The sequence below is a fragment of the Peromyscus leucopus genome, chromosome X (genome assembly GCF_004664715.2).
Source record: "Peromyscus leucopus breed LL Stock chromosome X, UCI_PerLeu_2.1, whole genome shotgun sequence".
In the NCBI taxonomy this organism is placed as follows: domain Eukaryota; kingdom Metazoa; phylum Chordata; class Mammalia; order Rodentia; family Cricetidae; genus Peromyscus; species Peromyscus leucopus.
The window spans coordinates 34,480,785-34,507,933 of record NC_051083.1 but is presented as its reverse complement, the minus strand read 5'-3'; the positions used below and the strand labels follow the sequence as shown (position 1 = coordinate 34,507,933).

General features: G+C 42.2%; 1 protein-coding gene across 6 annotated transcripts in view; it reads left to right on the top strand.

Annotated features, from left to right (window-relative positions):
* Positions 1-24,849, top strand: part of Map7d2 (MAP7 domain containing 2) — a 124,140-nt gene extending 99,291 nt beyond the window's left edge. For 3 of the 6 annotated variants that reach the window (XM_028873237.1, XM_028873236.1, XM_028873231.1), the window contains 9 exons: positions 5,650-6,080; positions 6,665-6,791; positions 12,697-12,898; positions 13,422-13,526; positions 14,722-14,778; positions 15,461-15,539; positions 16,042-16,228; positions 18,967-19,242; positions 23,367-24,849. In XM_028873237.1, coding sequence (XP_028729070.1) covers positions 5,650-6,080; positions 6,665-6,791; positions 12,697-12,898; positions 13,422-13,526; positions 14,722-14,778; positions 15,461-15,539; positions 16,042-16,228; positions 18,967-19,216 — 1,438 coding nt within the window. In that variant the 3' untranslated portion in view covers positions 19,217-19,242; positions 23,367-24,849. The remainder of the gene's footprint in view (positions 1-5,649; positions 6,081-6,664; positions 6,792-12,696; positions 12,899-13,421; positions 13,527-14,721; positions 14,779-15,460; positions 15,540-16,041; positions 16,229-18,966; positions 19,243-23,366) is intronic. The other 3 variants (XM_028873232.1, XM_028873235.1, XM_028873233.1) reach the window with 3 other exon arrangements.
* Positions 24,850-27,149: the final 2,300 nt, after the last annotated feature.

The window sequence follows — 27,149 nt, the reverse complement described above, 5'->3', positions numbered from 1 at the left end:
TGTTCAAGATGTACTCTTCTTGCATGGTGCCCAGTAGGATGCTAAATCCATATCAACATATATAGAGGCAAGATGTTCTGGAAATTCTATATACAGTTAAAATTGAGAACTTCAAGACTACATTTTATATTTTGGTTGCTCATTACACCTCCTCCCATGTGTGTCTCTGTGTGTCTGTGTGTGTGTCTCTGTGTGTATTAGCATATGCTGTTTATTTTTATTTTTTTAATTTTTGGTTTTTCGAGACAGGGTTTCTCTGTGTAGTTTTGGCACCTTTCCTGGAACTCGCTCTGTAGACCAGGCTGGCCTCGAACTCACTGAGATCCGCCTGCCTCTGCCTCCCAGTGCTGGGATGAAAGGTGTGCACCACCACCCGGGTCCTATTCTGTTTATTAATGAGGGATTGGGATGGGGGACTATAAACAGCCTTCTTGAATTTTATCCCAAGTAAACTATTCTCACTTAACAGGTAAAAAGGCCAGGCGGTGGTGGCGCACACCTTTAATCCCAGCATTTGGGAGGCAGAGGCAGGTGGATCTCTGTGAGTTCGAGGCCAGCCTGGTCTACAGAGCAAGATCCAGGACAGGCGCCAAAGCTACACAGAGAAACCCTGTCTCGAAAAATCAAACAAAAACCCAGGTAGAAGGGTTTTGTTTGTTTTTCCTGTGTAGTCATGAGTACTTGAGCCAGTTTTCCTTATAGCAGAACCTCACAATGAGTGGTGGGATGTTAACTTCCACATGGCCATTATAGATCTGACAGAACTGCAGGTTTCTGCCAGACAGAGAGAGAGAGTGTGACCTCATCTTTGCATTAGTGAGTCATTTAGAGCAGACAGACAGGAATGGCATGTTGGCATTCAGGTGGTGACTTTCTGGCTGCTAAGTTTGTGGCCAGTTCAGGCTTTATACTAGTTCCTTTTCTCATAACTGTGACTAAATGCCTGACAAAAGCAACCTAAGGACAGGTGGGTTTGCTTCACAGTTTGAAGGTTCAGTCTATCATGGTGGGGAAAGCATGGCACTAGGAGCTTGAAGCACTAGCATTCTCTTTTTTGTTCAGCATCCCACCTCATTGATGGCGTCACCCATATTAAGAGTGGGTTTTTCTCCAGGTGCTGGTGGTGCAAACCTTTAATCCCCAGCACTTGGAAGGCAGAGGCAGCAATATCTCTGAGTTAAGGCTATCCTGGTCTACAGAGTGAGTTCCAGGACAGCCAGGGCTACACAGAGAAACTCTGTCTTAGAAAAGAAAAAAGTTTTTTAAAGAGTGTGTTTCCATGTCGATTGTAAATCTAATCAATTTGACAGTGAATATTAATCATCATAGACTTTCCTATTTATTTTTTTATTTTTATTTTTGATATTTGATATTGACTTTATTATTATTAAGAGATTTTCTATTCATTTTACATACCAACTACAGATTCCCTTCTCTTCCCTCCTCCTGTCTCAGCTCTCCCCCCAATCCACCCCCCATTCCCACCTCCTCCAAGGCAATATCTCCTATAGCTGAAGGTTTTCTGTTCCTTCCTGGCTCCTGTGGCCCCGTGGTCCATAGCTGCTCAGACCCAAGTAAACACACAGGCTTATATTAATTATGAACTGTATGGCCTAGTGGCTCAGGCTTCTCGCTAGCTAGCTCTTACATCTTAAACTAACCCATTTCTATAAATCTATACTTTGCCACATGGCTCATGGCTTACCAGTACCTGTATATCTTGCTTCTCCTGGTGGTGGCTTGCAGCGTCTCTCCCTGCCTTCTTCCTGGCTCTCTCTTTGAATTTCCTTCCTGCCTCTAAGCTGCCTTGCCATAGGCCAAATGGCTTTATTTATCAACCAATCAGAGCAACACATATTTGCAGCGTACAAAAAGACATTCCAGCATCAGTCTCCCATGTGGAGTCAGCACAGCCGGGCACATTCTGTTGAAGCAGGTCCAAATCCCTCCCCCTGCACCAAGGCTGTGCAAAATGTCTTATAGTCCAATTGTAGAGACCCCTCCTGGTTAGAGTAGTATTTGCAGAAAACATCATTTATGTATTCATTCATGAGAAGAGGTACCTGTGTACTGCAGATCCCTGAGGCAGGGCCCATCTCTTCATACTACTTAGAGAAGCCCAAAATAATGGTTCCCTGTAGGTCAAGAGAACTCCCTGTAGCAAGAGAACTATAATGATCAGGTTGTTTGTGTCCAGCACCTTACTTAGTCTCACTGATTAGAAAACTCTTACCTTACTCTTTGGCGAGTGAGGTGAGTGCAAGGAAAAAAATAGGCAGTTTTTGCCAGTCTTCCATTACTAAAAATGACTCCTTAATGAATCAAGGCAGGAATGTCTATGGGAGGAGAAAATGTTTTGGTCCATCCACCATACTATAACATTCTTTACTGTGACTTCTCATCAAATCTCATATCTGCCCCCTTTGCCCTCGTTGGAATGAAGGCATCCATGGCACCTATATAATGTTCTGGAGAGCAAGTCATATTTATTGATTGTGGTAGAACATTAGACCAAGTCTCTCTCGGTTACTCTCACTGGTTATGACAAATGTGTAGTGCTTTATAGCTCTGATCACTGTGTACCTCAGAAGGCCCTTGCCACCTTGAGAAAACAGACAGAGGCTTTCCAAGGTGGAGGACAACTGAGGATCTGCCTGTTTAACAATGTACTTACAGTCCTTGGTGACAGTACAGAAAAATGTGTGGCCAAGACTTTCTGCTATGTTTGTATATGTTCTTTGAAGTAAAACATAAGTTTTGCAGCTTATAGAAAAATAATGCACAGATGGAACACTGTCAACAGGAGAGAACAATACAGTATGGTTTCCATTACAGTTTGGCTTAGTTAGGCTAGGATAAAATACCACGACCAAAACGACTTTGGTAGGAGAGGGTTTGTTTTGATTATACTTAGACTTCACAGTCCATCACTGTAAGAAGTCAGGGCAGGAACCTAGAGTCAGGGGCTGATAGAGAGGACATGGAGGGGTGCAGCTTACTGGCTCCTTGCTCCTCACGGTTTTCTCAGCCTGCTTTCTTTTTCTTTTCTTTTTTTTTGGGGGGGGGGCAGGGTTTGAGACAGGGTTTCTCTGTGTAGCTTTGGTGCCTGTCCTGGATCTAGCTCTGTAGACCAAGCTGGCCTTGAACTCACAGGGATCTGCCTGGCTCTGCCTCCCAAGTGCTGGGATTAAAAGTGTGCACCACCACCGCCAGGCTCAGCCTGCTTTCTTATAGTGCCCAGGAACACTAGCCCTGGGATGGCACCCAAAGTGAGCTAGGTCCTCCCACAGTGATCATTAATCAAGAAGATGCCTCATAGGCTTGTCCTTGGCCAATTTAGTAGAGGTATTTCCTCAATTGAGATTCCCTCTTCCCAAATGACCCTAGCTTGTGTCAAGTTGATATAAAAAACTAGCCAGCATAAGTTTATCATCCTGGTTTTGGTTAATATTATTGTTAGTTTTTGAAGCAGCAGCATCTCCAAAATTCTCCTGCCTTATCCTCCTAAATGTTGGGATTACAAGAACATACTACCACATTTTACCCGGGTTCATTCTTATCTAAGAGGATCATTTAGATTTTTATTTTATTATCTTTTATCCAGTAGTCATTGAGTGTTTACTTTTTGATAAGTCTAAAGAGAACATACTGGAATCTCAGTGAAATGGCTCAGTAGGTAAAGGTGCTTGTCCACAAAAGCTGAAAACCTGAGTTTGATCCCTGGAATCCACATTATTGAAGAAGAGAACTGACTCCTGCAAGAAGTTCTCTCTCTCTCTCTCTCTCTCTCTCTCTCTCTCTCTCTCTCTCTCTCTCTCTCTCTCTCTCTCACACACACACACACACACATACACTCATTCTCATTCTTTCTCTCTCTCTCTCTCTCTCTCTCTCTCTCTCTCTCTCTCTCTCTCTCTCTCTCTCTCAATGTAATTTTTAAACCACTTCCAGGATTGAGCCAGGCATAGTGGAGCATTCCTGTAATTCCAGTACTTGGGAGGTAGAGGTAGAAAGAATGAGAGTTCAAGGTCATCCTTAGCTACACAGTGAGTTTGAGGCTAGCCAAAGCTACCCTTGAGACCCTCTCTCAAAACAATGAAACAAAACAAAGAGCAGGAACATGAAAGTGTTGTGCTTACTTAAATAAGCCAGACACGAAAGGACAAATATATGATTTCACTCATGTCTGAAATAAGCAAGTTCACAGAAACAGAAAGTAGAATAGAATGGTGGTTACCAGGGACTGAGAGAATGGGGTATTGTTTAATGGAAATGGATGGCAGCAACTGTTGTACAACAGTATGGATGTACCTACTGTTATACAGCTGTACCTTTAAAAATGGTTATGATGGGCTGAGTGCTGGCTCACAGTTGTAATAATCCTAGCACTTAGGAAACTAAGGCAGGAGGATCTGAAGTTCAAGACCAGTGTGCTGTAGATAGTGAGCTGAGGGCCAGTCTGGGCTACCTGTGACCCTTTGTAATACCATGATATATGTCTTTTTCACAGTTTTAAAACATGGAGCTCTCTGCACAGCTTCTGTTCCAAATGGTTGTTCTAACTGTATAGAAGTTAATTGAGTTATATAGTCTTTGGGTCTGGTTAATTTTGGTATGTGTTTTTTTTTCTGATAATAAAGCTTAAAATAAATAAAATAAAATGAAGCTAGCTTGTCTATTGCTATATGTTGAAATCAAATCCAACTCTAGTGTTCATCTAAAAAGAGGATATAGGAAAATGCTTAATAATCTGTCTTAGCTTGTTTTGTATGATAATAAAATACTTGGAGCTTGGTGTTTTATAAAGAAAAGATACTTGTTTTGGATCATAGTTTTTAGAAGCATAGTAGTTGAAGAGTATAGTACCAACATTTGTTGGGCTTCTGGTGATGTAGCTGCATGGTAGAAAAGAAGAAAATTGGGCACATATGAAAGGGTACGTCTGTGTGAGGCAAGGAAGGCTGGTTCTCATTCTAGCTCATCCTTATAGTAAATAATCCAGTCCCACAAAGTGTAGCTTGAGGCCTGTGGTGTGATTCAGTGCATAAAAGCAGATGGCTCAGTGGTTAAGAGCACTGACTGCTCTTCCAAAGGACCCGGGTTCAATTCCCAGCACCCACATGGCAGCTCACAACTGTCTGTAAGTCCAAGATCTGACCCCTCTCACACAGACATACATGCAGGCAAGACACAAATGCAACCAATGCCCATAAAAAAAAGATGGAAGGAGAGAACTGATTCCACAAAATTGTCCTCTGACCTTACATGTGCACTATGGCGCGCGCGCGCGCGCACGCACACACACACACACACACACAATCTTTAGTTGACTAATCATATCCAAACCATGTTACCATCCTAAACATTGTCACAAAACATAAATATAGGACATGGTATTACCAGCTGAATTTCTTAAAATATGTATCTTTCTTCCAGAGCCATCTTATAGATACCATGTATTTCTTTTGGGATGACTTTGGCTGTGTGTGTGTGTGTGTGTGTGTGTGTGTGTGTGTGTGTATGTATGTGTACACTAAGCCCTATAATTGTTTCTATAGAAGGATGAAGTTATACAGTTTCTTGGAACAGAATTTCTTGTGAAGAGTTTTATGGTCAAGTTCAGTATGTGGCCTTGTTTTGGTTTTCCAGGACAATTTCAAAAGCATATCCACAGTCTCCAAAGACAGTGAAGCCCCCATATATGGGGTCTCCTGTGAAGTATCGCTTTCCTCCCATTCCCAGTGAAGAAACACTCAAGAAGAAGGCAGAGAAGGAGAAGAGTAACAAGGAAAAGGAAGGTGCCACTGCTCAGCAGACCACTGGCCTACCCATAGAAGAAACTCTAGAGAAGCACATGGCTGACAAACATGCCACTGAGAAGCACATGGCTGACAAACAACATGCCACTGAGAAGCACATGGCTGACAAACAACATGCCACTGAGAAGCACATGGCTGACAAACAACATGCCACTGAGAAGCACATGACTGACAAACAACATGCCACTGAGAAGTATGTCACTGATAAGCACGCTACTGAGAAACATTCTGCCACAGGAGGAAAGGCTGAGCACAGTGCAGGTAAACCTTCTCTGTTGATGTTATGAGTTAACCGTGGCCTTCCCCTCATAGTTCTTCCTCAGTCCTTACCCATATGTCATTCTCTCATGTTTTGGGGGAGAAGGGGTTTTGCCCTAGGACAACTCCATCCCCTTGTACACTTCCTCCAACTTGCTCATCGTTTTTTAATCCTCCCTTCTTTCTGAGGAGACCCAGGCCTTGATTCTGCTTATGACTGTGGAACTTATGACATATAGGAGTGCTAAGATGGCCACATAGAGCCTATATGTGTACTTCTGCACAAGAGAGCACTAGCTTTAGTCCTTACAGTCTCTGACATGTCCTGAGTTCACTGAGATGGTAGTGTCAGGGAACTTGCTTGTAGCTGTCCTCAACTGTTTCCTGCCCACACTGAGACATGAACATACCCAGGGTCACAGCTAGCCCACTGTAGCTTCCTCGGCTTAGTGACTAACTAACACTGTTTGGCAGTGTTTGCCATCACTACACCGAGTTCAGTAGTTTTGTGTCCACTTCTGCGTGAGTGGACTCATTGTGCCCATTTCCCCTGGGTTTCTTTGCTGCTCCCTGTCTGACTGCCTCAGGAAAAGCCACAGCAGGCACCACTGATGCAGGGGAAGCTGCAAAGATCCTAGCTGAGAAGAGACGTCAGGCTCGGCTACAGAAGGAACAAGAGGAGCAAGAACGACTGGAGAAGGAAGAACAAGACAGGTATCCAGGCACTCAGACTTGTGTGATCTGATGTCCAGGCGGGCTTGGGAAGATTGGCTTGCCTTTCTTTTTATAGTGTTTGTGTTGCCAGAACCTGGACTTATATAAGTATAGAAATCCAGAGTGCGTGGACTTCACGGACGTTCTAGGTCATTAACAGTGACAGAACTTGGCTGTTTTCTGAGGACTTGGAAACCCATATGTCTAGGATCTAAATGTTATAGGTACCTTCCTTCCCTTTCTTGGATATAGAGACAACTATATAGGCAACTCTAGTAGAGCTATGAGGAGAGTTTGAGCTTTGATGATAGATTGAGTCTCCCTGGAAAGACAGAAGATTCTGGATATAGAGATCTTGACTCTGCTTACCAGATGATGCTAATTCATGCTCTAAAGTCAGGGAGGGAAGAGTCCCATAGATAAGAAGCCAGAGAGAAGAGCCAACCCCTTTGCCCATGAGAATGAGGCATGTGGAAATCCTTTTCTGGAGCAAGACAAAGGATATCATTGCAATGGTCTCTAAATGTTGGAGAGTATCTATCAGAAGTGTTCAGGGAACATAGTGAAAATGTACTGGCCCTAGTCTCATTCTACTTTAGCAGTTCATCAGTGTTTGAAAGCCACTGTGGCAATAGTACCAAGACACTTTGATGTGATACAGGCAGTCCCGCTTTTTCTGATCTTCGTGTTCAGAAAGGCAACACATGGTTAAAGGACAAGGTCAATTTTATCACTCAAGGAGAAAAGAGGCTCTTGGGATGGTCACAGAGTACAATCTGGTGCCATTTAAGGAATGAGACAGGAAGCAAGCAGTGCTGTAGCACTTGAAGGCCAGCACTGAATTTAAGGTAACAAATAATAAGATATTCTTTAGTAACCTTGTAAACCTTTGTGGTTTCTTTTTTTTCCAAGACAGGATTTCTCTGTGTAACTGCCCTGGCTGTCCTGGAACTCAGGCTGGCCTTGAACTCAAAGATCCACTTGCCTCTGCCTCCAGAGTGCTGTGATTAAAGGTGTGCGCCATCACCACCTGGCATGTGGTTTCTGATTAAATGTTTATTTATCTATTCTTTGTTTTTACAGTTGGGGGATAGGTCCCTTGTGAACATCTCTAATTTTGTTTTGTTATTGTTGGATGGTGTATTCAGGCTGGAAGTTATGTGAAGGGAAAGTGATAGGTAATGTAATCATGCGATTTCAAATGACAGGCTTGGTGGATGTAGCCACAGAAATACAACATCCCCTGAGTAGGTGGGTGATACTCTTGTTTCTGTGTACTTCAAAAAGGGAAGTTGTTTACCTTCCAGCTACTTTGATCTCTCATTTCCTCCACAGTCCAGCTGCAGAAAGAAGTGACTACCTTCTTGTCGTTATTTTCCCAATTCACACTCTTCACACTTCCACACACCCTCCATCCTTTCAATACTAGATTCTTAATTTGATGCTTGGTTTCCTTTGGCCCTGTGGGACTTGTCCTTGATTTTCTTTTATCTCCTGCATCTTACCTGTTCAGTCCCCTTAAATATTGTCTGGACTCCCAAGTCCTTTGTCCTTGACCAGTGCTCTGCCTGTCAAGTCCTCCCTGAACATAGTGTTGCTGGCTATTGTCCCTGCCATACTTCCAGTTTCCTCTAGCTTCATAATATTTATGGCTGACAGTTCGTGCATCAGTGTGTTAAGTGAACTTGCTCTCATCTCCCTTCCTGACTTCATTTTCCATGTACCTTGTGTTTATCACCAATTTTTGAAGCTAACTGTAGCTTTGTTTTGTAAACCTTCTATACTTTTTGGAACATACTGAAGACTCCTGAATCCGTGCCTAGACCCTGAATTTAATCTAAAGCTGCATTGTCTTACACCATAGTGCCTACATATATGTAACTGTAAATTGAGGAATATCAATTCCTTAGCCTTATTAGACACATCATTGTTTATAGACACATGTGGCTAGTAGTTACCAGAATAAACAACATAATTCTATGAATCATTTCACTATCTCAGAAAGTTCTGTTAGCTAGCATTTGTCTATAAGTCAAAACCTATATTTCCAAGTACATATTTTAGTGTGTTGCATGTTTATCTCAAATTCAGCATCTTGAAGGCATAAACTAGTATACATTACTCAGACTTCTTGTTCATATTATACACTCCAAACTGTCCCAAAGTTAGACATCGCAGAGCTGCTTTCAACATTTCCATTGTCCTTCACATTACATCAGTTGTTAGGTAAGTCTTCACTGGCTCTCATGTTAGCATTTCTATCCTCCCCATGCTCCTCCAGCAGCAGATAGATCAGTTAGACTGTGCCTGTGGAGTCTTAACTGAGTGCTCCAGATCTCCCAGAGCTTGTCTAATACCTAATAAGAGACCATTTTCTGTGCTGTTTCCAAAGTGACTTTCCTTAAATATGTGGCTGTCCTTGCTAGTGAGTCTTGATTACAGAATTTATCCAAACCTTCCAACAAGTCTTCCATGGACTGGCCACTCCTTGCTCCTCTTCCTTCTCTCCCCCCCACCCCCGCCAGCCTTCATCCCTCCTCATGTACTCTAGTAAGCATCTCCACACCAAAACACCCTTGCTTGTGCTGTGCCTCCACATGAGCTCATGCTCCTTGCCACATGATGCGTCTTTCTTTCTCAAGATGCAGGTCAACTCACTTCTGTGGCCTTTCTGGACCTGTTCTGGGGAGGGAGCTGATCTCCTCCCTCTTTGAGCTTAGCTTCCATCTGACTAAGGGCCTCATTTGTCCACAGGCTGTCTCCTTTTTCTAGTTACTATTTTAAAAGTCCAGAGTGCAGTTGTGGATCACTGTTGCTTGGTGCTCAGTGCAGAAGAAGAAACAGCAGCAGGCCAATTAAAATGGCCTCAGTGACAGCAGTAGGTTAAGTGGGCTCAAGCGCTACAATTTCATGGTGAAGGCAAGAGAAAAGGGAGTATACAGATTTATACAAGTAAAAAGAAAGGGACCGATTAGGAGGAGATGTTAAGATTTGATTTGAAGTATTTAAGATGATGGCATACCTAATAAGAGACCATGGAAAGGCGAAAAAATCAGTCTGAAAAGCTAAAAATTAACTCTCTGATTTCAAATAAACATAGGTGCCTGCAGAACACACAGGTAGTTGGAAATAAAACAGAAGCCTATGGCCTAGGTGAAACTGAATAAATACATTTAACCCCAAATCAGTTTTCCTCTCTCTTGCCAGAATGTGAAGCTTTGATAGTGCCACGTGTGAGGTGAGAAAGGAAAGTACCAGACAGCCTGAGGCTGGAACACAGCGGACATCTCTTGGAATAGGATCATCCTCACATCTGTTTTGTTTAGTTTCAATAGTTAAAGTCACAGAAATGTGATTACCAATTGAGAGAATGTAGCAAAAAATAAAGATACTTGTGCTAAACTCTGGAAAGCCCAGTTATTGTCACCTGTGAAAGCCCAGTTATTGTTACCTGCTGTTGACGGAAACACTGTCCAAATCAGGGATCTGGGAGATCTTTAAGGAAAGGGATTATTAGGTGTTTTGGCAGCTAATCCCTAAGAGAGCAAAAAGCTTGTTCAGTTCCACATGGCTGTGATATCAGGATATCAGAGCTCTCTCAGAAGCCCACATAGCAATCCCAGTCTCTAGACTTGGGGATGGCCCAAGATATACAGTGAGATTCTTGGAGTTGGGGCAAGCAAACTGATACCCTAGATTCAGTCTGGGGAAGACATTTGCAGAGACTAGCAAACAGGAGAACCTCCTGGTATTACAAAATAGATTACATCAGAAGCTGAAATGGCTGTTAGAGGCCCATATCAAAGAATATTTGAGTAAAGCTTATCATGACCAGGCCACATAGCCAACCTGAAGTCATTGTCCAAATGACAGCACAGGCCTGAAACTGCAGGCAGACATCTACAGTGCTGTTCATACCTGGCTTCTGGCTGGCTAAGTCTCTAGCTGGCAGGTGGTCTGGGTGCAAGCTAGGGCAGGCACTGGCCTTCCAATGTGTGGCAGCAAGGTAAGGTGGAGGCAGGAGGAAGACAGGACAGTACCACCTCTAGTGGCCAAGGCTGTGAGGGCCTCATGGAAGAAAATTCAGTGTTGTCAGGCTATTGTAAGACATATTAAGCCTTAGGAAAGACTATATTTGTTCGGGGTTTAAGCAATGAACAGATTTTTGGAGACAAATTATTGAGAAGACGGGTGTAAAGACATGAAGCATCCTGAAAGAGGTAAGAGGGTAGTCATAAGCAGAAGGCAGGTGGGAGAGAATTTAAGAGGATGAATTGGGATGCCTGAGAACTGAGTATTTTTGAATCCCGTGCAAAATTGTATATAGAAGGGCAAAACTGGCATAGGAAGGAATGGGAACCAGCAAAAGAAGTAAGAGCAATGAGGGGTGGCAGAATTTATTGCCTAAGTGGTAGTCGTATTTACAGCCCTTTGCATATTAATCAGAATAGGCAGGGAACGTTCCCAGTCATAATACAGTGAGTGAATCAGTGAGTGAATTTTAAGAAGCAATTTTCTCTGTAAAGTAGTGGTAATACTGTCAACTAAAATAATGATAAAGGTTGACAAAAAAGTGATTGTCCATATAGAATCCAAGGGATGAGACTAAAATTACATCAGCTGAGACTAAGGAGCACAAGATCAATCAGCTTTGTTTGTGCCTTTCTCTAGGCAGCCTGGGAAGGCAAAGAAGGGCATGAGTGATCCTAACGACCACCCAGGCTGGGAATTGGGGAACAGAATAGCCCCAGTGTCATCACTGAAATTCTCAGGTGGGGACCCGGAGGCATGGGGGAGATCCTGAGGGAAAGAATAGGGTAGAAGTTGTTTGTACAGTGCTCACCAGGGAAGGTCACCAAAGAGGTAGAAGGATGGGCTAAGATCAGATTGAAGATTGATGGTGAAGATGAAGCTTTGTAAATGAAAACTTAAAACACATAGGAATAGTGAACAGTGAAGCCCACATATTCATCCACAAGACTAAGCAGTTCAAGGCTCAGCACATGACTGGTGTGGGCAAACTATGACAGTGAGGGACAGAGATGGAGGGCATTAGATGAAGACTCTTCCCAGTGGCCAATGACCAAGACAAGGGATATCCATTAACTACTGAATAATGATAACACTTTCTACTTGGTAGGGAAGGAGGACTGGGCTTGGATGGGTATGATAACAAGGATCAAGAGGATGACAGAACTGCTCCCAGGTTTGGTGAACGCTAGAAGAAGATTAGTAAAAGACAAAAGATTTCTACTATTCAAAGAGAAACTGGAGTGTAGAGGTAGCTTAGTGACAATGACAAATGTGGTGGGCTTGGGTGGCCTTGGTAGAGGGCTGGTGGGAAAGGATGAAATTGTTCTTAAAGGGAGAAGGTTCATAGTTGAAAATTGTGAAATACTTGGTTTCACATGGGCAGCCAGATTTTTTTTTTTGTGCTAGTTTTTAACTACTTTCAAAGGAAGTAAAGTGGATGTAAGAGGGAATCTTTTCAGTAAGAGAATGGAATTGCCGTTGGATGCACCGAGGAAAAGGATAAGCAGAGGCTGGTAGGTATGTGGGAAGGAATTTATGTTTTCAGTGATAATGAGGGTTAAGGAAATTTAGGACCATAAGGATGTTACTAAAACACTCTCAGTCTCTCTCACTCTCACTCACTTGCGCTATCTCTCTCTCTCTCAATCTCTCTCTCTCTCTCTCTCTCTCTCTCTCTCTCTCTCTCTCTCTCTCTCTCTCTCTCTCATGTGTGTGTCTGTGTGTCTGCCTGCCTGCCTGCCTGTCTGTCTCTGTCTGTGTGTATGCGTGTGTGTGAACATGTTGAGTTTTACTTGCTATGGTCAGCACATGGTCTGTTGGTAGTTTGCCTTTGGAGTGTGTCTTCCTCTAACAGTGCTTTTGTTCTCAAAAGGCTAGAAAAAGAATTGAAAAGGAAGGCAGAAGAGGAAAGGCTGCGTCTAGAAGAAGCCCGTAAGCAAGAAGAGGAAAAGAAGCAACAGGAAGAAGAGAAGAGAAAGGCAGGAGAGAAGGCAAAACAGAAAGCTGAGGACGAGCTGGTGGCCAAAGAGAAGCAAGAAAAGGAAAAACAAGAAAAAGCCGTGATTGAAAAGCAGGTACAGTCTGAGGGCTCAGACTTTTCTTGTTTTTCAATGGCCTTAGTTGATATTGGGCAAAATTTGTTCAATTTGAATGACTCATAATAATAACTTGAAGGTTTTTCCTAAATTCCCTGTGCTGGTTATTAAATATAACTTATATGAAATAAAGTGGAGTTATTAATGTGTGCCATATGAGCTTGGATTTCTCTATTAGAGGTAGACACTGGAATAAGAATTTGGGTGCCACTGGTTTATTTGAGAGAAAAAAAAATCCCATGAATCTGGTATGGGAGAAAGTGACTGAATATGACTCAGTGCCTTTGAGAGGCTAAAGCTCGTGACTTAGAATTTTCTCCCCGAGGAGTGAGGAAACTGGACAAGTCACTTACCAACACTACTCCTTACTGTGGAACACTGCTCCTCGGGGGGATTCAATTCTGGAATTGTCTGTCGATGTGCACATTTCCTGGCCTGCCCACGGACACAGAGACCTTCCCCATGTGTGAGGCCTAACTCTTGGTTGGCCCGTTTCTTTCAGAAAGAAGCAGGAGAAGGAAAAGCACAGGAGGCAGCTCAGCAGATGCGTCTAGAGAGAGAACAGATCATGCTGCAGATTGAGCAGGAGCGACTGGAGAGGAAGAAGGTAAGAGGTGAGGGATCGCAGGAGCCAAGGCACAGGCAGGGATCCAGTCTAGAGCTTTAGTATGGGTTTTGCTATCACGTTCTATTGGTCACTGAGAAAGGAGTGATTAGGAAGCTCCGTTAGTGGGAAGAGTGCTTGTTTATCACATATAAGGCAATTTGTTCAGCCCTCAGCCCGGAAATCAATGGAGCTCTTTTTGTGATTTTGAATTGTTCCATCTTGCCTTTCATTTCTGTCAGTTTTGTTACACACACACACACACACACACACACACACACAAGAGAGAGAAAAAAAATGTATGTTAAAGCCCTATGTTACTTGAATATACATATCAGATAGTTACATTTTCTTTTTGAATTGACATAAAATTCCCTTTTCAGTTCTTTTTGTTTGTTTGCTTTTGGAGATGATGTTTCTCTTTGTAGCACTGGCTGTCCTGGAACTCGCTCTGTAGATCAGGCTGCCCTCAAACTCAGAGATCTGCTTGTCTCTGCCTCCCAGGTATTGGGACTAAAGGCATGGGCCAACATGCCTAGTGATCTCATAATATTCCTTAAAGTCTCCTTTGGCAGCTTTTTTATGATTTATGTCTTGATGGTAAATCTTTTTCCATATTTTTTCTTTGAAACTGTATATTTTTATGAGCATACTTTGTAAATAGCATATAGTCAGGACTTGCTATCTGAATCGAATTTAACCGTGTTTATCTTTTCATTGAAATAGTTATCCCTTTTAAACGTCATGACTTACATATCAAGTTTGGTTTAAGGAGACTGGTTATAAAGAGCTGCTTCTGTGGTGTCCTGCGCCCAGGGTGGGCTTTGTAGTGCTGTAGGTCTAGGAGATCAGGGATCTGTGGTCCTTCCTGAGCTACTGGTCAACATAGCTTTCTATAGCAGTCCTCTTGAATGGCAAGTGAAAATTTGTTGATTTATGGAGGAGAAGAAAGCTAGTATACAAACTGTATGTTAATTCTAGATCTGTATTAGTGCACTCCTTTGACCTTGTTTGTAGCAGTGGAAGACTTGTGCAGAACCAATGGGAAACCTTTCCATCTGCTCAGTTATCTTTGACATATTTTCTGAGAAATAGGAAATTGTATATGGAGCCAACTTTTTAAACATTTTATTCTTACTTAATTTACTTAGTTTATCCTTACAATTGTTTCATTCTCTTACACCTCCCCCCAACACAGAGAATAGATGAAATCATGAAGAGAACAAGGAAGAGTGATGCATCTCTAGAAGTGAAGGTAAGAATTCAGATAGCCACTACGTCACGAGGGGAGAAGGACAGCATCCATTTAGTGACGTTGAAGGTTTGAGACAACTGTCTAGAAAAGGTACATTTCTCCTCTTCTGTGTAAGACAAGGCTCAGGAAAGAACTGAGACTTTAAAGGAAAGAGACATTTCAGAGATAAAGAAAGTAAAAGATACTCCTAGAGTAGTAGTTTGATGAGAAACGTGACGTAACAATAATGAAGAGAAACACAGAGCATCCAAGAACCGCTTCCTGCTATGTTCCAGAGGGGCTCTGAATACTCCCTGGTGCTTTTAAAAAAGTGTTTTTCTTGGGCTGGAGAGATGGCTCAGAGGTTAAGAGCACTGACTGCTCTTCCAGAGGTCCTGAGTTCAATTCCCAGCAACCACATGGTGGCTCACAACCATCTATAATGAGATCTGATGCCCTCTTCTGGCCTGCAGTCATACATGCTGTATACATAATAAATAGATAAATCTTTTTTAAAAAAAGTGTTTTTCTTTGTAATGTCAATATTTCAACCTTCATCACCTTCCTAATTTCTTCTCCAGTCACTGCCATTGATTGACTTTTAACTTTTATTTCATTTTATAGTTATTTTTTATTGGATACTTTTTCTTGTTTTCTCCTTTCCCCATTCTTTCTTAGTCATCCACCTTCTACTTTTTTCTAGAAGGAAGACCCCAAAGTGGAGATTCAGCCTGTGGCAGATGTGGAAAATAAGACGAAACCAGTTGTCCCCAACAAAATAGGTGAGTGTGAGGTCTGGTGTTTGGGTCCTTTAGGTGATGAGGACTAGTGAACCTTCCTGCTGGGGCTGGGGGCCAGGGTAGTGTAGCTAGGTCCCAAGGCAGTGGCTGCTGGCAGCTTTGCCTCCTGAGACATCTTTCCAGCATAAGGGTTACTGGCTGCATTTGGGAAACCACTGCCTTCCTCACCTTCTCTAATTGTTGTGTGGCCCAGGATGCTCTCCAGGGACCTTGACTGTACATCAGGTATTATTAAGACCTGGTCTATCTCTTAAACTGAGGCTCTGCAGACACTGATAATGAGATCATATTCTCTTCTCCTTTGTGAAGCTAATTGCATGGTGTTATTGGCAGTTCTTTCCACAAACAAAACAACAACAAAAAAAAAAACCATTGTGTTACTAGTGAAAGAAAGTATGAAAATAATTGCCTTGTTATGTGCTTCCTGCTACTTTATCAATTTTGAAATTTTTGATTCATCTGAAGACTTTGTGTTCTTTATCAGAAATCAATGGATTGAACACCTGCCAGGAACTAAATGGCTCAGAGCATGCTGCTCTGGAAACCTTCCCCCGAGACATTTTCTCCCATGGTCTTAAACCAGTTGGGGCACCTGTTCATCTGGAGGGCCTTGATGGGAAATCAAACAGTCTGGATGATTCAACTGAAGAAGTTCAATCCATGGATGTGAGGTATGTTCATTTATTTTGCATTTAATTTTGATCTCTTTGCTAGTCACTGCCAATTGTTCCATTTCCCCACTTTCCCCACCTTTTTCATTTCTTTTAGTTTCCTTACAATATACCTTTTCTTACTTGATCCCTTCACTCATCTTCCCTGTCCATAGTGAAATCACCTCAAGGCAGGTTTTGTTGATACAGGGAAGCTGTCACTGGTGTAATGTAAGTGTCTTGAGTTTGGCATCCGGGAGACAGGGTTTCGTGGCATGTGATTTACAGGAGGACTGTAGAGTGAGGGAAGGCATTAAGTAAGGATGTGTTCTCATTCTCCTGTCCTTTTCCACCAGGACATCATTTGTATCACTATATATAGTGATATATATCAGTCATTCAGTGTAGGCAAGGCACTGCAGGTTGGATGATGCAGGAGTAGCTGTGGCCATAATGGCTCCTGTCAGTTAAGAGAAATTGTTGGAAGAAAGGACAGCAGCTGTGGATCTTCGACTAGCCAGTCCTCTGAAGCTGGGAAGTAGGTGCACCTGCAGGTAAAGGAGGTCTAGCCTGACCACCAACGGGGTTCTCCTGTGTCCACAAAGTCTCACATTTAAGTAAACTTTTAATTTAATGCTGAGACTGATGGCAGATGCTTGTAATCCAAGCACTTTGGAGGCTAAGACTGGAGAACCAAGAGTTCAACAGCAGCCTGGGCTGCTAACAAGGTTTGCCACAGAATGATGGGGGAAAGTTTGTTGTTAAAGACCCAAATGAAGAACTAATTTGTTCTCAGTCACTAAAACCCTAAGGTATTCTTAAACTGGTATGTTTGCCGTTGACATCATGTGGCAAATTAATCTGTGATAAAAAGAGCTAATTTGCTTGTGATTGAGGTAGAGGTGTTAGAGTAAGGGCTAGCTCTCCAAGCCAGGAGAGTATGACAGTATTTTATAGAAGTTCTACCAGAACTCCTACCTGTTAAGAGCTTACCCTTTTCTCATCAGCCATGAACCCTCTGCTTTATCTGAGCAGATAGGAGCAACCTATGACACACACTGATCATTAATATCCTATTCATCCACATTGGGCTTTAACTAAACACATGAACATCTAAGCTGCAAAGTCCTATCACCAGCAGAGAAAATCCTGTATAGACTGATAGTAGGGATCCCCACCAACCCTCAACTGGATATTCCCATCCCCCCAACATCATGTCACAGCCTTCCCCTAACTGGTGCCATTCTGCTCCCAGCAGAGAAAAACAGAGGTAATCAGAACGGTTAACACACCCATATTGAGCCAAGTGTGCTTTAGTTTATGTTTGGGGGGCAAGACATGGCGCCTTTGGCCAAGATTCATAAAAGTGAATGGGCTTTATATACTGAATTCTCCTTTAGAGAAAGGTTACTACTGGAGCCACATGTAAGCTTATGGTGGTATTCTCTTACTTGTGTTCTTTATTGTTGTTGATAGTGGTAGTAGTGTGTTTTTCAGACAGAGTTTCATGTAGCTCAGGCTGGCCTCAAAATCACTATGTACCTCACATTGACCTTGAACTTTTAATTTCCCTAAGTGACGATATTATAGGTATGTGCCACCATGCCCAGATTTTCTCTGTGTTCTTGAGTTGAAATAAGGGGAATGATGGGGAAAGCTGTAGGTGGAGCCAGATGTTCATACTTAATAAGGCAGCTTGCCCAGATAATCAAAGATGTTAGGTCAGTTAGGGTGCCTTAGCTTGGCTCAGGGGTAAGGGAAGTGGATCCTTTGAGCTTCTACAAATCTACGGGTTTTTCTAGATTCTTCTCTAAGATCTCATGAAGGAAGAAGAGCCTGACATCAGCCTTACTCTATATGTTAAGAGTCTTCCTGGGACAGGTCCTTAATTCTTAGCCTGCTAGTCTTCAGGACCTGGATATGCTCCTTTGCTCTACCTAAAGCAGACGGCAGCAGTGAAATGTCCCATCTCTAGGGAAAGGAAATAAAGAAAAAGCAAGCCTCAGCTGGGTATGAGGTTGCCTAGGGTGAGAGTAGGTTCCATGTTCCCATTCCCTAACCTTAACTAGGCACATGCTTCATGTGGCCCTGCATCAACTCTTCTCAGCATGGTTCCTTCACGTCTCAAAGGAGTGATGGGAGGAAGAAAGAACTCTTCTCATTTTACAGGGGACAGGAACCTGAAGCCAGCTCCAGGAAAAGCAGCTCACCACAGACAGCACTGCTGGAAGGGCAGCACCAGGAGCCCCAGGGCAAATTAGGGCCCTGTTCAGCTCACTTGGAACTTGCAGCCCTTACTTGCTCTTGGAATGTCCCAGCCTAAAAGCTGCGGGAGGGCATTGCTTCTCTGCAGTAATGTGGTGGTGCCTGTAGATTTTTTCCTTTCAACCCTCAGGCACTGAGCTCTCCCTTCACTGCCCTGCCCATCTGCTTCCTTTGTTCTCATCTGCAGGGACCCCTGCTTCCCAGATGTGAACATACCTGCTGTTTTCTTAACTCTCTTTTCCATAAGAGCAGTATAGCAAAACCACACAAAAAGAGGGAAGTGCCGGGCAGTGACCGTGGTGCACACCTTTAATCCCAGTGCTCAGGAGGGAGAGGCAGGGGGATCTCTGTGAGTTTGAGGCCAGCCAGGACTGTTACGCAGAGAAACCCTGTCTTGAAAAAAAAGAAAAGACGGAGGTACATTAACATACCGTGTTTCATTCTCATGTTCTCTCTGCTCTCTGTCTCTCCTCTGTCTCCCTCATCTCTTCTAGTCCTGTTTCCAAAGAAGAGCTTATCTCCATCCCAGAGTTTTCACCAGTGAGTGAAATGATTCCTGGGATGTCTCTGGACCAAAATGGAACTGGTAATGCCCGGGCACTTCAAGATATCTTAGATTTTACTGGCCCCCCCACATTCCCCAAGAAATCGAGTGAAAATCTCAGCCTTGATGACTGTAACAAAAACCTCATCGAAGGATTTAACAGTCCCGGGCAAGAAACAACTCTGAACACCTTCTGTTGACAAAGACAGCCTTCCTCTAATAAAAGGTACAGTCTTTTAATGATACTCTAAATCTATAATTCCCCAACTGAGATTTGTAAAGATCAGATAAGTGCCATGCAGCCTCTTGGACAACTGATTTTATTTGAAAATTACAAACATGGATTTTGATTGCGGCACACACTGAAATTGAGAAGGATTCTAAGTAATTCCTTTATAGGTGACTCCCTAATGTAGTGTTCTACTCATGTTGTCCTTGTTGTTTGGAGCTGTGGGTAGGAAGGTTGGGAAGGTTTGATGGCCAATGTATTTCAGGTAGCATCTTTTTTAGAGGCCAGGAGAGTATCAGGGACTATGGGGGTCCAGCCCCTCGATAGTCCCCTCCCAGGGTCCGGGAAGAATCTACAACCAGCTGATAATTAATCTTTGATGAAAAGAAATGAATCTATGTACAGGAAACTCCTTAGTTCATACACTTTATTATTATTCTGTGTTAGTTCTCTCTCTACACAGCTTCTATTCTGCTCTCATGCCTAGCTCCTTCCTTGCTTGATTTCTCTATATTTGTCTACTACTGTCCCCTCTAGGTTCTATCTTAATTCCTTCATCTAGTTCTGTCCCTTCTAGGTTCTCATCTATCTAGTTCTTTCCCCTATCAGCTCCTCTCCCGTCTCCTTCTCTCTCATCTGGCTCTTCCTCATCTTGTTCTTCCCCATCTGGCTCTTCCTCATCTTCCATCTCGTTCTTTTTGTCCTCTCTCCTAGCCCTTCAGTCTAGTTCTTCCCCATCTCAGTTCGTTCCTCTCAAGTTCTTACCCATCTAGTTCTTCCATTCTCTTTTCTCTTCTCTGTCTTGTGCCCTGGGAGTCCCGGCATATATACAATTACAAGCAGTATTCCCTTAGCAGTGCAAAACCAGGCTTCCAAGGTCAAATGGAGGGGTGATAAGAATCACACAGGGAGCCAATAACCGTTAATTATCACTTGCAACCCCAAAGGGAAGTGACCAATGGGGAAATGAATTAACTAAAGGCTAAATTCAGGTAATATCTAAGAAGAGGGCTCTTATGTGCTCAACTATAATCTTAAACGTGGTTGGTAGAAAGTGTTAAGAATTTATAAGTTGCTAGGTCAATTGGAGAAAATAAAACTGTCTTCTTTTTTCCTGTAGCTCCTATCTGTCCAAGCTATCTGCCATTTTTCTGCAGGGTGGGGGAAAGTGTGCTCAGTCGCTAGGCAACCTGTGTACAGCTAGGTGCCCCTGATGATAGTTAAAGGGAGATCTGGAACTGGTGGTAAGGTTTGGGAAAAGAGGAAGTAAGGCTTAATTGGCACATCCGCCAGGCCTTCTCAAACAGGTAGCCCGGATGCTTAAGTCTGTTCTTAGAGAGTACAGAGGTATCTCTGATAAGGTACTTTCCTCCATCTGGGGATGGACCTGGCCGGATGCTGCTAATGATAATTACAGGGAAGCTTGAACTGGGGTTCTGGCTGAGCATAGCTGTCAGCGCAGAAGGTTATCTAAATATTCCTAGAAGTGGTTAGGTAAGGAGTTAGTGGTCTATAAAGTTGGTAAGGCTGTAAGAAAGGAGGGTCCGAGCTGAATTGTGTAAAGCTATTATTTAACGTCCACCTGACCTAGGTGGTGTCTCCTTGTGGAATTTGTCTTAAATCAGGAGACTTGCATGTGGACTGTTATTACTGCTAGTCCTTGAAAGTGGCCAAGGGAGAATCTGATTCCAGAGAAAGCCTTTCCTAAGGCTGTTCTCCAAATACCTAGAATGTGTATGTCCAGAGAGTGATCAGTCCACACTGTTAGCCCTTCTTAGGGAAAAGTCAATTGGGAAAACTATGAAGGCACACATGATTTTCATAACAGAATACAGCTGATATATAACAAGCCAAGTAACACCAAAAGCTCCTTGGGATTTGGCTTCCTCTGGAGGAATTCCCTGATCCCTCCAGGTAGTGACTTTGCCATAACCAGCTGAGTTCTTATGATATTCCTGAGGCCCGCAGCAGGAGAGGATGCTGAGGGTAGTTCTACCAGAGTGAACCTCTCCTCTGAGTCTCCTTCAGCGACTTCCCATCCTCTACCTATAATCACTCATACAGACTGAGTGATGAGCAAATGGTCAGCTCTTTTGCTGACCTATTCGGGAGTCTTCACAAGCAGACATCTGTTTGGGGTCATAGCTGAGGGGAGAGCAGAAAGAACTTGATTTGTGTGTCCTGAGCTCTTTGGTTGTCAAAGTGCTTTTGTTCTCACTGGCACTCTGATGCTCACTCTTGTGTGATTGCTGTCTGTCATTTTGATCTCTGGAGTCTCTCATTCTCTCCTTTTCTCCCCTCGCCCTCTGTGCTTTACATACTAAGCTCATATTCTACTACTGAACAACACCAGTCACACTCATGTGAGAGTCTTTATCAGGTATATGCATTTATATGCATCAGTTATATGTACAATTGTGTACACTTATATTTCACATTTGATTGATTTCAATTTAGGATTTTAAAAATAAATTTAAGTTTGTGTGCATATACAAAGGAGCAAAGAAAGGCCTCTGAGGCCAGAGGCATCATATTCCCCCTGGATCTGGAGTTACAAGCAGTTGTAAGTTTCCTGATATGAGTACTGGGAATCAAATTAAGGTCCTGTGCAAGAGCAGTAAGCACTCTTATCCACTGAGCCATTTCTCTAGCTGATGGGACTTATTTTTGAACGGTGCAAACATAATTAGGGTCTATAATCAAATCCTTGGAGAAGTTAGTAATTCCTATTGCTCCTGTCATTTTATTTTAAATTTTGGGGGGTTGTGTGTGTGTGTGTGTGTGTGTGTGTGTGTGTGTGTGTGTATGGTGTCTGCTTGAGTGTGCACAGGTATCATCTATTCTTCTCTACCTTATTCCTTTGAGACGGGGTCTGTCACTAAACCTGGAGGTCATCTGTTTTGGCTAGGCTATCTGAACACTGAGCTGCAGCAATCCTCCTGCCCCACCCCACCCCACCCTGTGATTACAGGTGCCTGTGGCCGTGTACCTCTTCTGTGTGCGTGCTGGGGATCTGTACTCACACTGATTCCTGCACAGCAAGCACTTTTACCTACTGAGCCTTTTCCCAGCCCTTCTGTCATTGTAGACTCTTTCTAACAGAAATTTGATGCCTAAACTGTATGGTGCTGTATTCTAACAGAAATTTGATGCCTAAACTGATTTAGTCTAATTTTTTAATCAAATAGAGTAATAGAGCGGGAAGGCCACAAAGTTCTATTTTGTATACTGATTTCCACCTGACCTCAATCCTTGCCTATAGAGTCTACAGTATAGACAATGAGCTCTAGAACCTCTTTCAGTCAGTTCTCTTCAGAGGCCCTGGAACCCTTTGACACAGGAGAGGAAGTACATGACAGGCCACTTTTAATATTTTGAGAGAGGGTCTCACGTAGATTAGGTTGGCCTTGAACTCACTATGTAGACTGGAATGATCTTGAACTTCTGAAAGAGTGGCTGCTTTCTAGAACACTGAAAACACGAATTCACCTGAGGATTCTGTCTTCTTGACAGTTGCATGGCTTAGTATTCATTAAGAGGTTTCTTTTGCTGTTAGTATACCTTGATTTAATTAACTTCCATCCAATTCACTTACCTCAATATCCAGTAAACTCATTATGCACAACAGGTTCAAGGCTCTTAATATTTTTCCCACATCTTAGCTGAATTAAATGTCCTAAAAGAAAAAAACAATCTTGACTGAATCACTTTATTCACATTGCTTATGTATTCTCATGAGATTTAGACTAGTTCCCAAATCCTTCTAAACCAAAGGTGGTTTATTGCCATAGTGCTTGAGACATTAAACACCTTTAGGTTTGGGTACAAGAACAGTCTTGGTGGCTTGGAGTATCCCATTCTTCCCTCCTTCATCCTTCCTAAAACTGCACCAGCCCTACTTCCTCAGTGGAGAACTGTTCTTCGCTCAAGGGCAGAAAAATCTCAAAACATCTGCTGATTTTAGAGAAGTCCCATATGAGGAACATTTGACCCTACTAAAAAAATGATTCTGTAGAAACTGCTTCTCTTTCTGTTGAGAAATACTGTATTAGCCAAGGAAGAGTGCAAAATACTTGGTTTCTGCCTTGATCTTACCTGGTTTTGCTTTTGAATTGACACAGGTGGTGTTTGGATCACCCATGAAGCTGTCGGTGTTAAATCTGAGCTGCTAGCCACCTGAAGAAGCTTCTTTCGCCCTTAACCGCTGGATTCCAAATTACTAGACCAGAGTGTAACTGTATTCCTAGGTAGTTTGGCAAGCACTGGCCTCTCTTGGTAGAAACCTTGAGATCTTGGCCTTGTTGGGCTTTAGCAAAGTTTCATTTTATGGGTCTATCTATGAGCTTCAGCTGCTGCTAAAGCACTTCTTCGTCCTTCTCTAATGTAACCTGCGAGATGCTGCCTGGGAACCGCACTTTAGGACCCTGGCATTCCCAGAGTTGGAGCACATATACATTAGCTATCTCTTCCTATACAAATCTTCTATTTATCCACATCTAGTTAAACATGTACTCAACCTGGGCTGCTTATATCCCTGTTTTGTTGTTGTTGTTGTTGTTTTGTTTTTGGTGGGGGAGAAATCTAGCCATTTTCTCTCCCTCTCAGTTTCTGTTTATTTTTATTATTAAGCCTCATCACCTGCAGAGCATTATCCCACATTACTTGTTTGGGCATTAAGTTTGGTGGAATAAATAATTAAATAGTGGCAATTATTTCTTTCCCCCTTATGCATATTCCCCTTATGCATACATGGGCAACTGAATCTAGCAAGGACTCTTTCCTGTCACACCTTTAAAATCTCCGAATTGTCACTCCAAACCATTGAATGGCTTTTCAGCAGAATGAATCAAGTCTCCTGCAGGTGGTTGTTTTCATGGTTTTGTTCTTTGTCTCCTGGATCTTGGAAGTTTCTTTCTTTCTTTTTTTTTCTCCTTCCTATGTTTGCTTAACTGTAATAAAAAAAGTCACAGTGCTTTGAAAGGGGGCCCCAGTTGGTCCCAGTATGTCACTTTAATAGACTTTAACATTAAAAAGTCTGAACGGGGAAAATGACACTAGAATGTATAACTCCATGTATTTTATGCCATTAATGCCATATTAAAATTTTTCATTTCTTGTGGTGAAATGTAGCTTTACTATTAAAAGAACATTTTCTTTGGAGCTTTTTGTTTTGACTTGTACCTTAAACCATTTGAAAAGATCCTTAATTTTGAGATTTACAACCAGGAGATATAAACAAATCTCAGTAGTGATCTTGTTCTGTACTTTTAAAGCTGGTACAGTTTAAGAATATATTAGTCTCAGAAGCTATGTATGTTTATGTGACATAGTCTAAATAAAATGCATACCTCTAAGAATGTTGTGCCATTGGCCTTGATGAATATCAAAGGAGATATATCTTTTATGACAAGCACACAGATGATAGCATGGTCTGACATCTAAAAAAAAAAAAATAGCTGGCCATTATTCTTAAAGCTTTATTTTGCTAAGTGTCCATTTCATTGAGCTTCATTGTACCTCACAGCACCATTGTGATCATGTGATGCTTCATTTGCATGATGTGTACATTCTGTTTAAGGTTAAATACATTTTCATTGAAGAGTCTGATGGCTTGCTGGTGTTTTGTTTCTGTACACTCAGTGAAGAAACTTGCTGAAACCAATTCAGATTTTTAAAACCTGAAACCAGGTAGAGAAAAAAGGCCAATTGATTTCTTCATAGGTGTTCTTTCTCTGTCAAATTCATTAAAAATTCCTCCTCAGTTGTCAGTGCCAAGTGGAGCCAGCTGTGGCTTTAGTGGTGGCCTGTCCCTAGAACATGATGAACTTTGGAAAATGGTTAGGTTGCTGTGCTTTCATACAAATAATGATGCAAGCAGTTGTTGGCTAATTGTGGGATAATTGAAGAGACTCTGACAGAGCACTTTGGCATTTGGTGATTGTAATGGGAGTTTTGGTTCTTACTTTCCAGGATGTGGAAATCCAGACCTGATTTTTTTGTACTTGTGGTCTGATTTTTCCTGGGAGATACGAACAAGTGTCTGTTCACCCAAGATAAGCACTGACAATGACAGAAACCCAAGTCTGGCTTGGTGAACCAGTGAGTTTATTGGGGTTCCTTCAGGTGCATGGATGAGGGATTATTTGCAGGTGATTACTACATTATTACACAGATGAATGAAAGGTAACTGTATCACATAAAAGACTACTCTAGCATGGTGGTGACTCTCAACAACTCATTCCCTGGAGTTTTACAATGTTCTTACAAGTCACTTGCAGACAGCTCAGTCACCAGCAATTGTTTACTGTTAGTAGAACTTTGACCTTGTGAACCTTGTAAGTTTCAGGAGTTTGTTACTTTTGCTCACATCATCACACATATAAGTCTCCTTCCCTTGAGGGAAGGGGTATTTTTAGTCAGAGAAAATACTTACAACACATGACCATAGGCTTGTTCCTACTCCCTGAATAATGGTACCAACCCAGGGATTAGACTTTGGAATCTTCATGGTGACTCCTCCAGAGCAATCTGAAGCTGAGGGCCCAGTCAGCACAGCATTCCCAGGTTCTGTTTCCAGAGCCTCTGAGCATGATGACCAGAAAGACCATGCTGGGAAACGTAGGAAGAATTAGAAGAAGTCTTATCTGCACCTTCATGTCTGACTTCCAACCTCCAGAACTGATGTGATGCTTAAATAAATCTAGCCATCTACAGTAAAAATTTTAAAACATTGGAGAAAAAAATTGAAGATGACACAAGAAGGGGAGACCTCCTATGCACATGGAATGGTAGTGTTAATATGAAAATGGTTATCCTACCAAAAACAATCTACAGATTCAGTGTAATCTCCAATATTCCAAAAACATTTTGTACAGAAACTGAAAAATCAATCTTAAAATTCACATTGAAGCCCAAAATAATACCCTAGAGATAGGCAAAACAATCCTGAACAATGAAAAAAAAAACACTGGTGGGGGGTGTCACTATTGCTGATTTCAAGTTACACTGTAGAGCCATAGTAGTAAAACCAGCATGGCATCAGAACAAAAGCAGACACAGTGATCAATGGAAGAGCACTGAAGAGCCAGGTATAATTACACATACAACTCCCTGATTTCTGACAGACACCAAAAACATACCCTAGAGAAAAGATAGCTATTTAAACAAATTGTATTGAGAAATCTAGCTATATACATATAGAAGGAAATTTGATTCTTCTCTTTTAACCTGCACACAAATCAATGCCAAATGAATCATAGATCTCAATGATAGATCTAAAACTTCTAGAAGAAAAAGTAGGAAATACACTTCAGTATTGGGTAAGGACTTTCTGAATAGGGCTCTAGTCATCCAGGAATAAATACAGCAATGAACAATTTTGACTTTATGAAATTTAAAAAGCTTCTGTACTAAAAAGAAACTGTTAATCAACTGGTCATTGTGCAGAGAATAAATGTTCTCAGTTATGAATGGGATAACCATATCACACCATGTTATCACCTCAAGGCTCAGGAATCATTGTAGAAAAGAAACGCAGGAAGATTCTAAAAGCCAGAGATCAGAAAGAACCAGAGCAAAACAGTATTTCTGTATGTGACAGGACTGTTAGACTCATGGCTCACAGGAACTATAGTTGCTATAATGAACTGAGTGGTGTCTCTTCTAACACAAATTTCTGTTGAAGTACTACCAATATGAATACATTCGAAAACAGACCCTTAATCCAATTTGACTGGGGTGGTGTAATAAGAGGAAGAGACTCAGTAGGTGTGCACACACAGAGTAGAGGCCATAAAAGGACACAAGAAGATGGACAACTATAAACCAGCCTTCAAAGCACCATAACTCTTGTTCTAGCTTCCAAACTGTGGGAAACATTTTTTATTATGTAAGCTACTCCACTT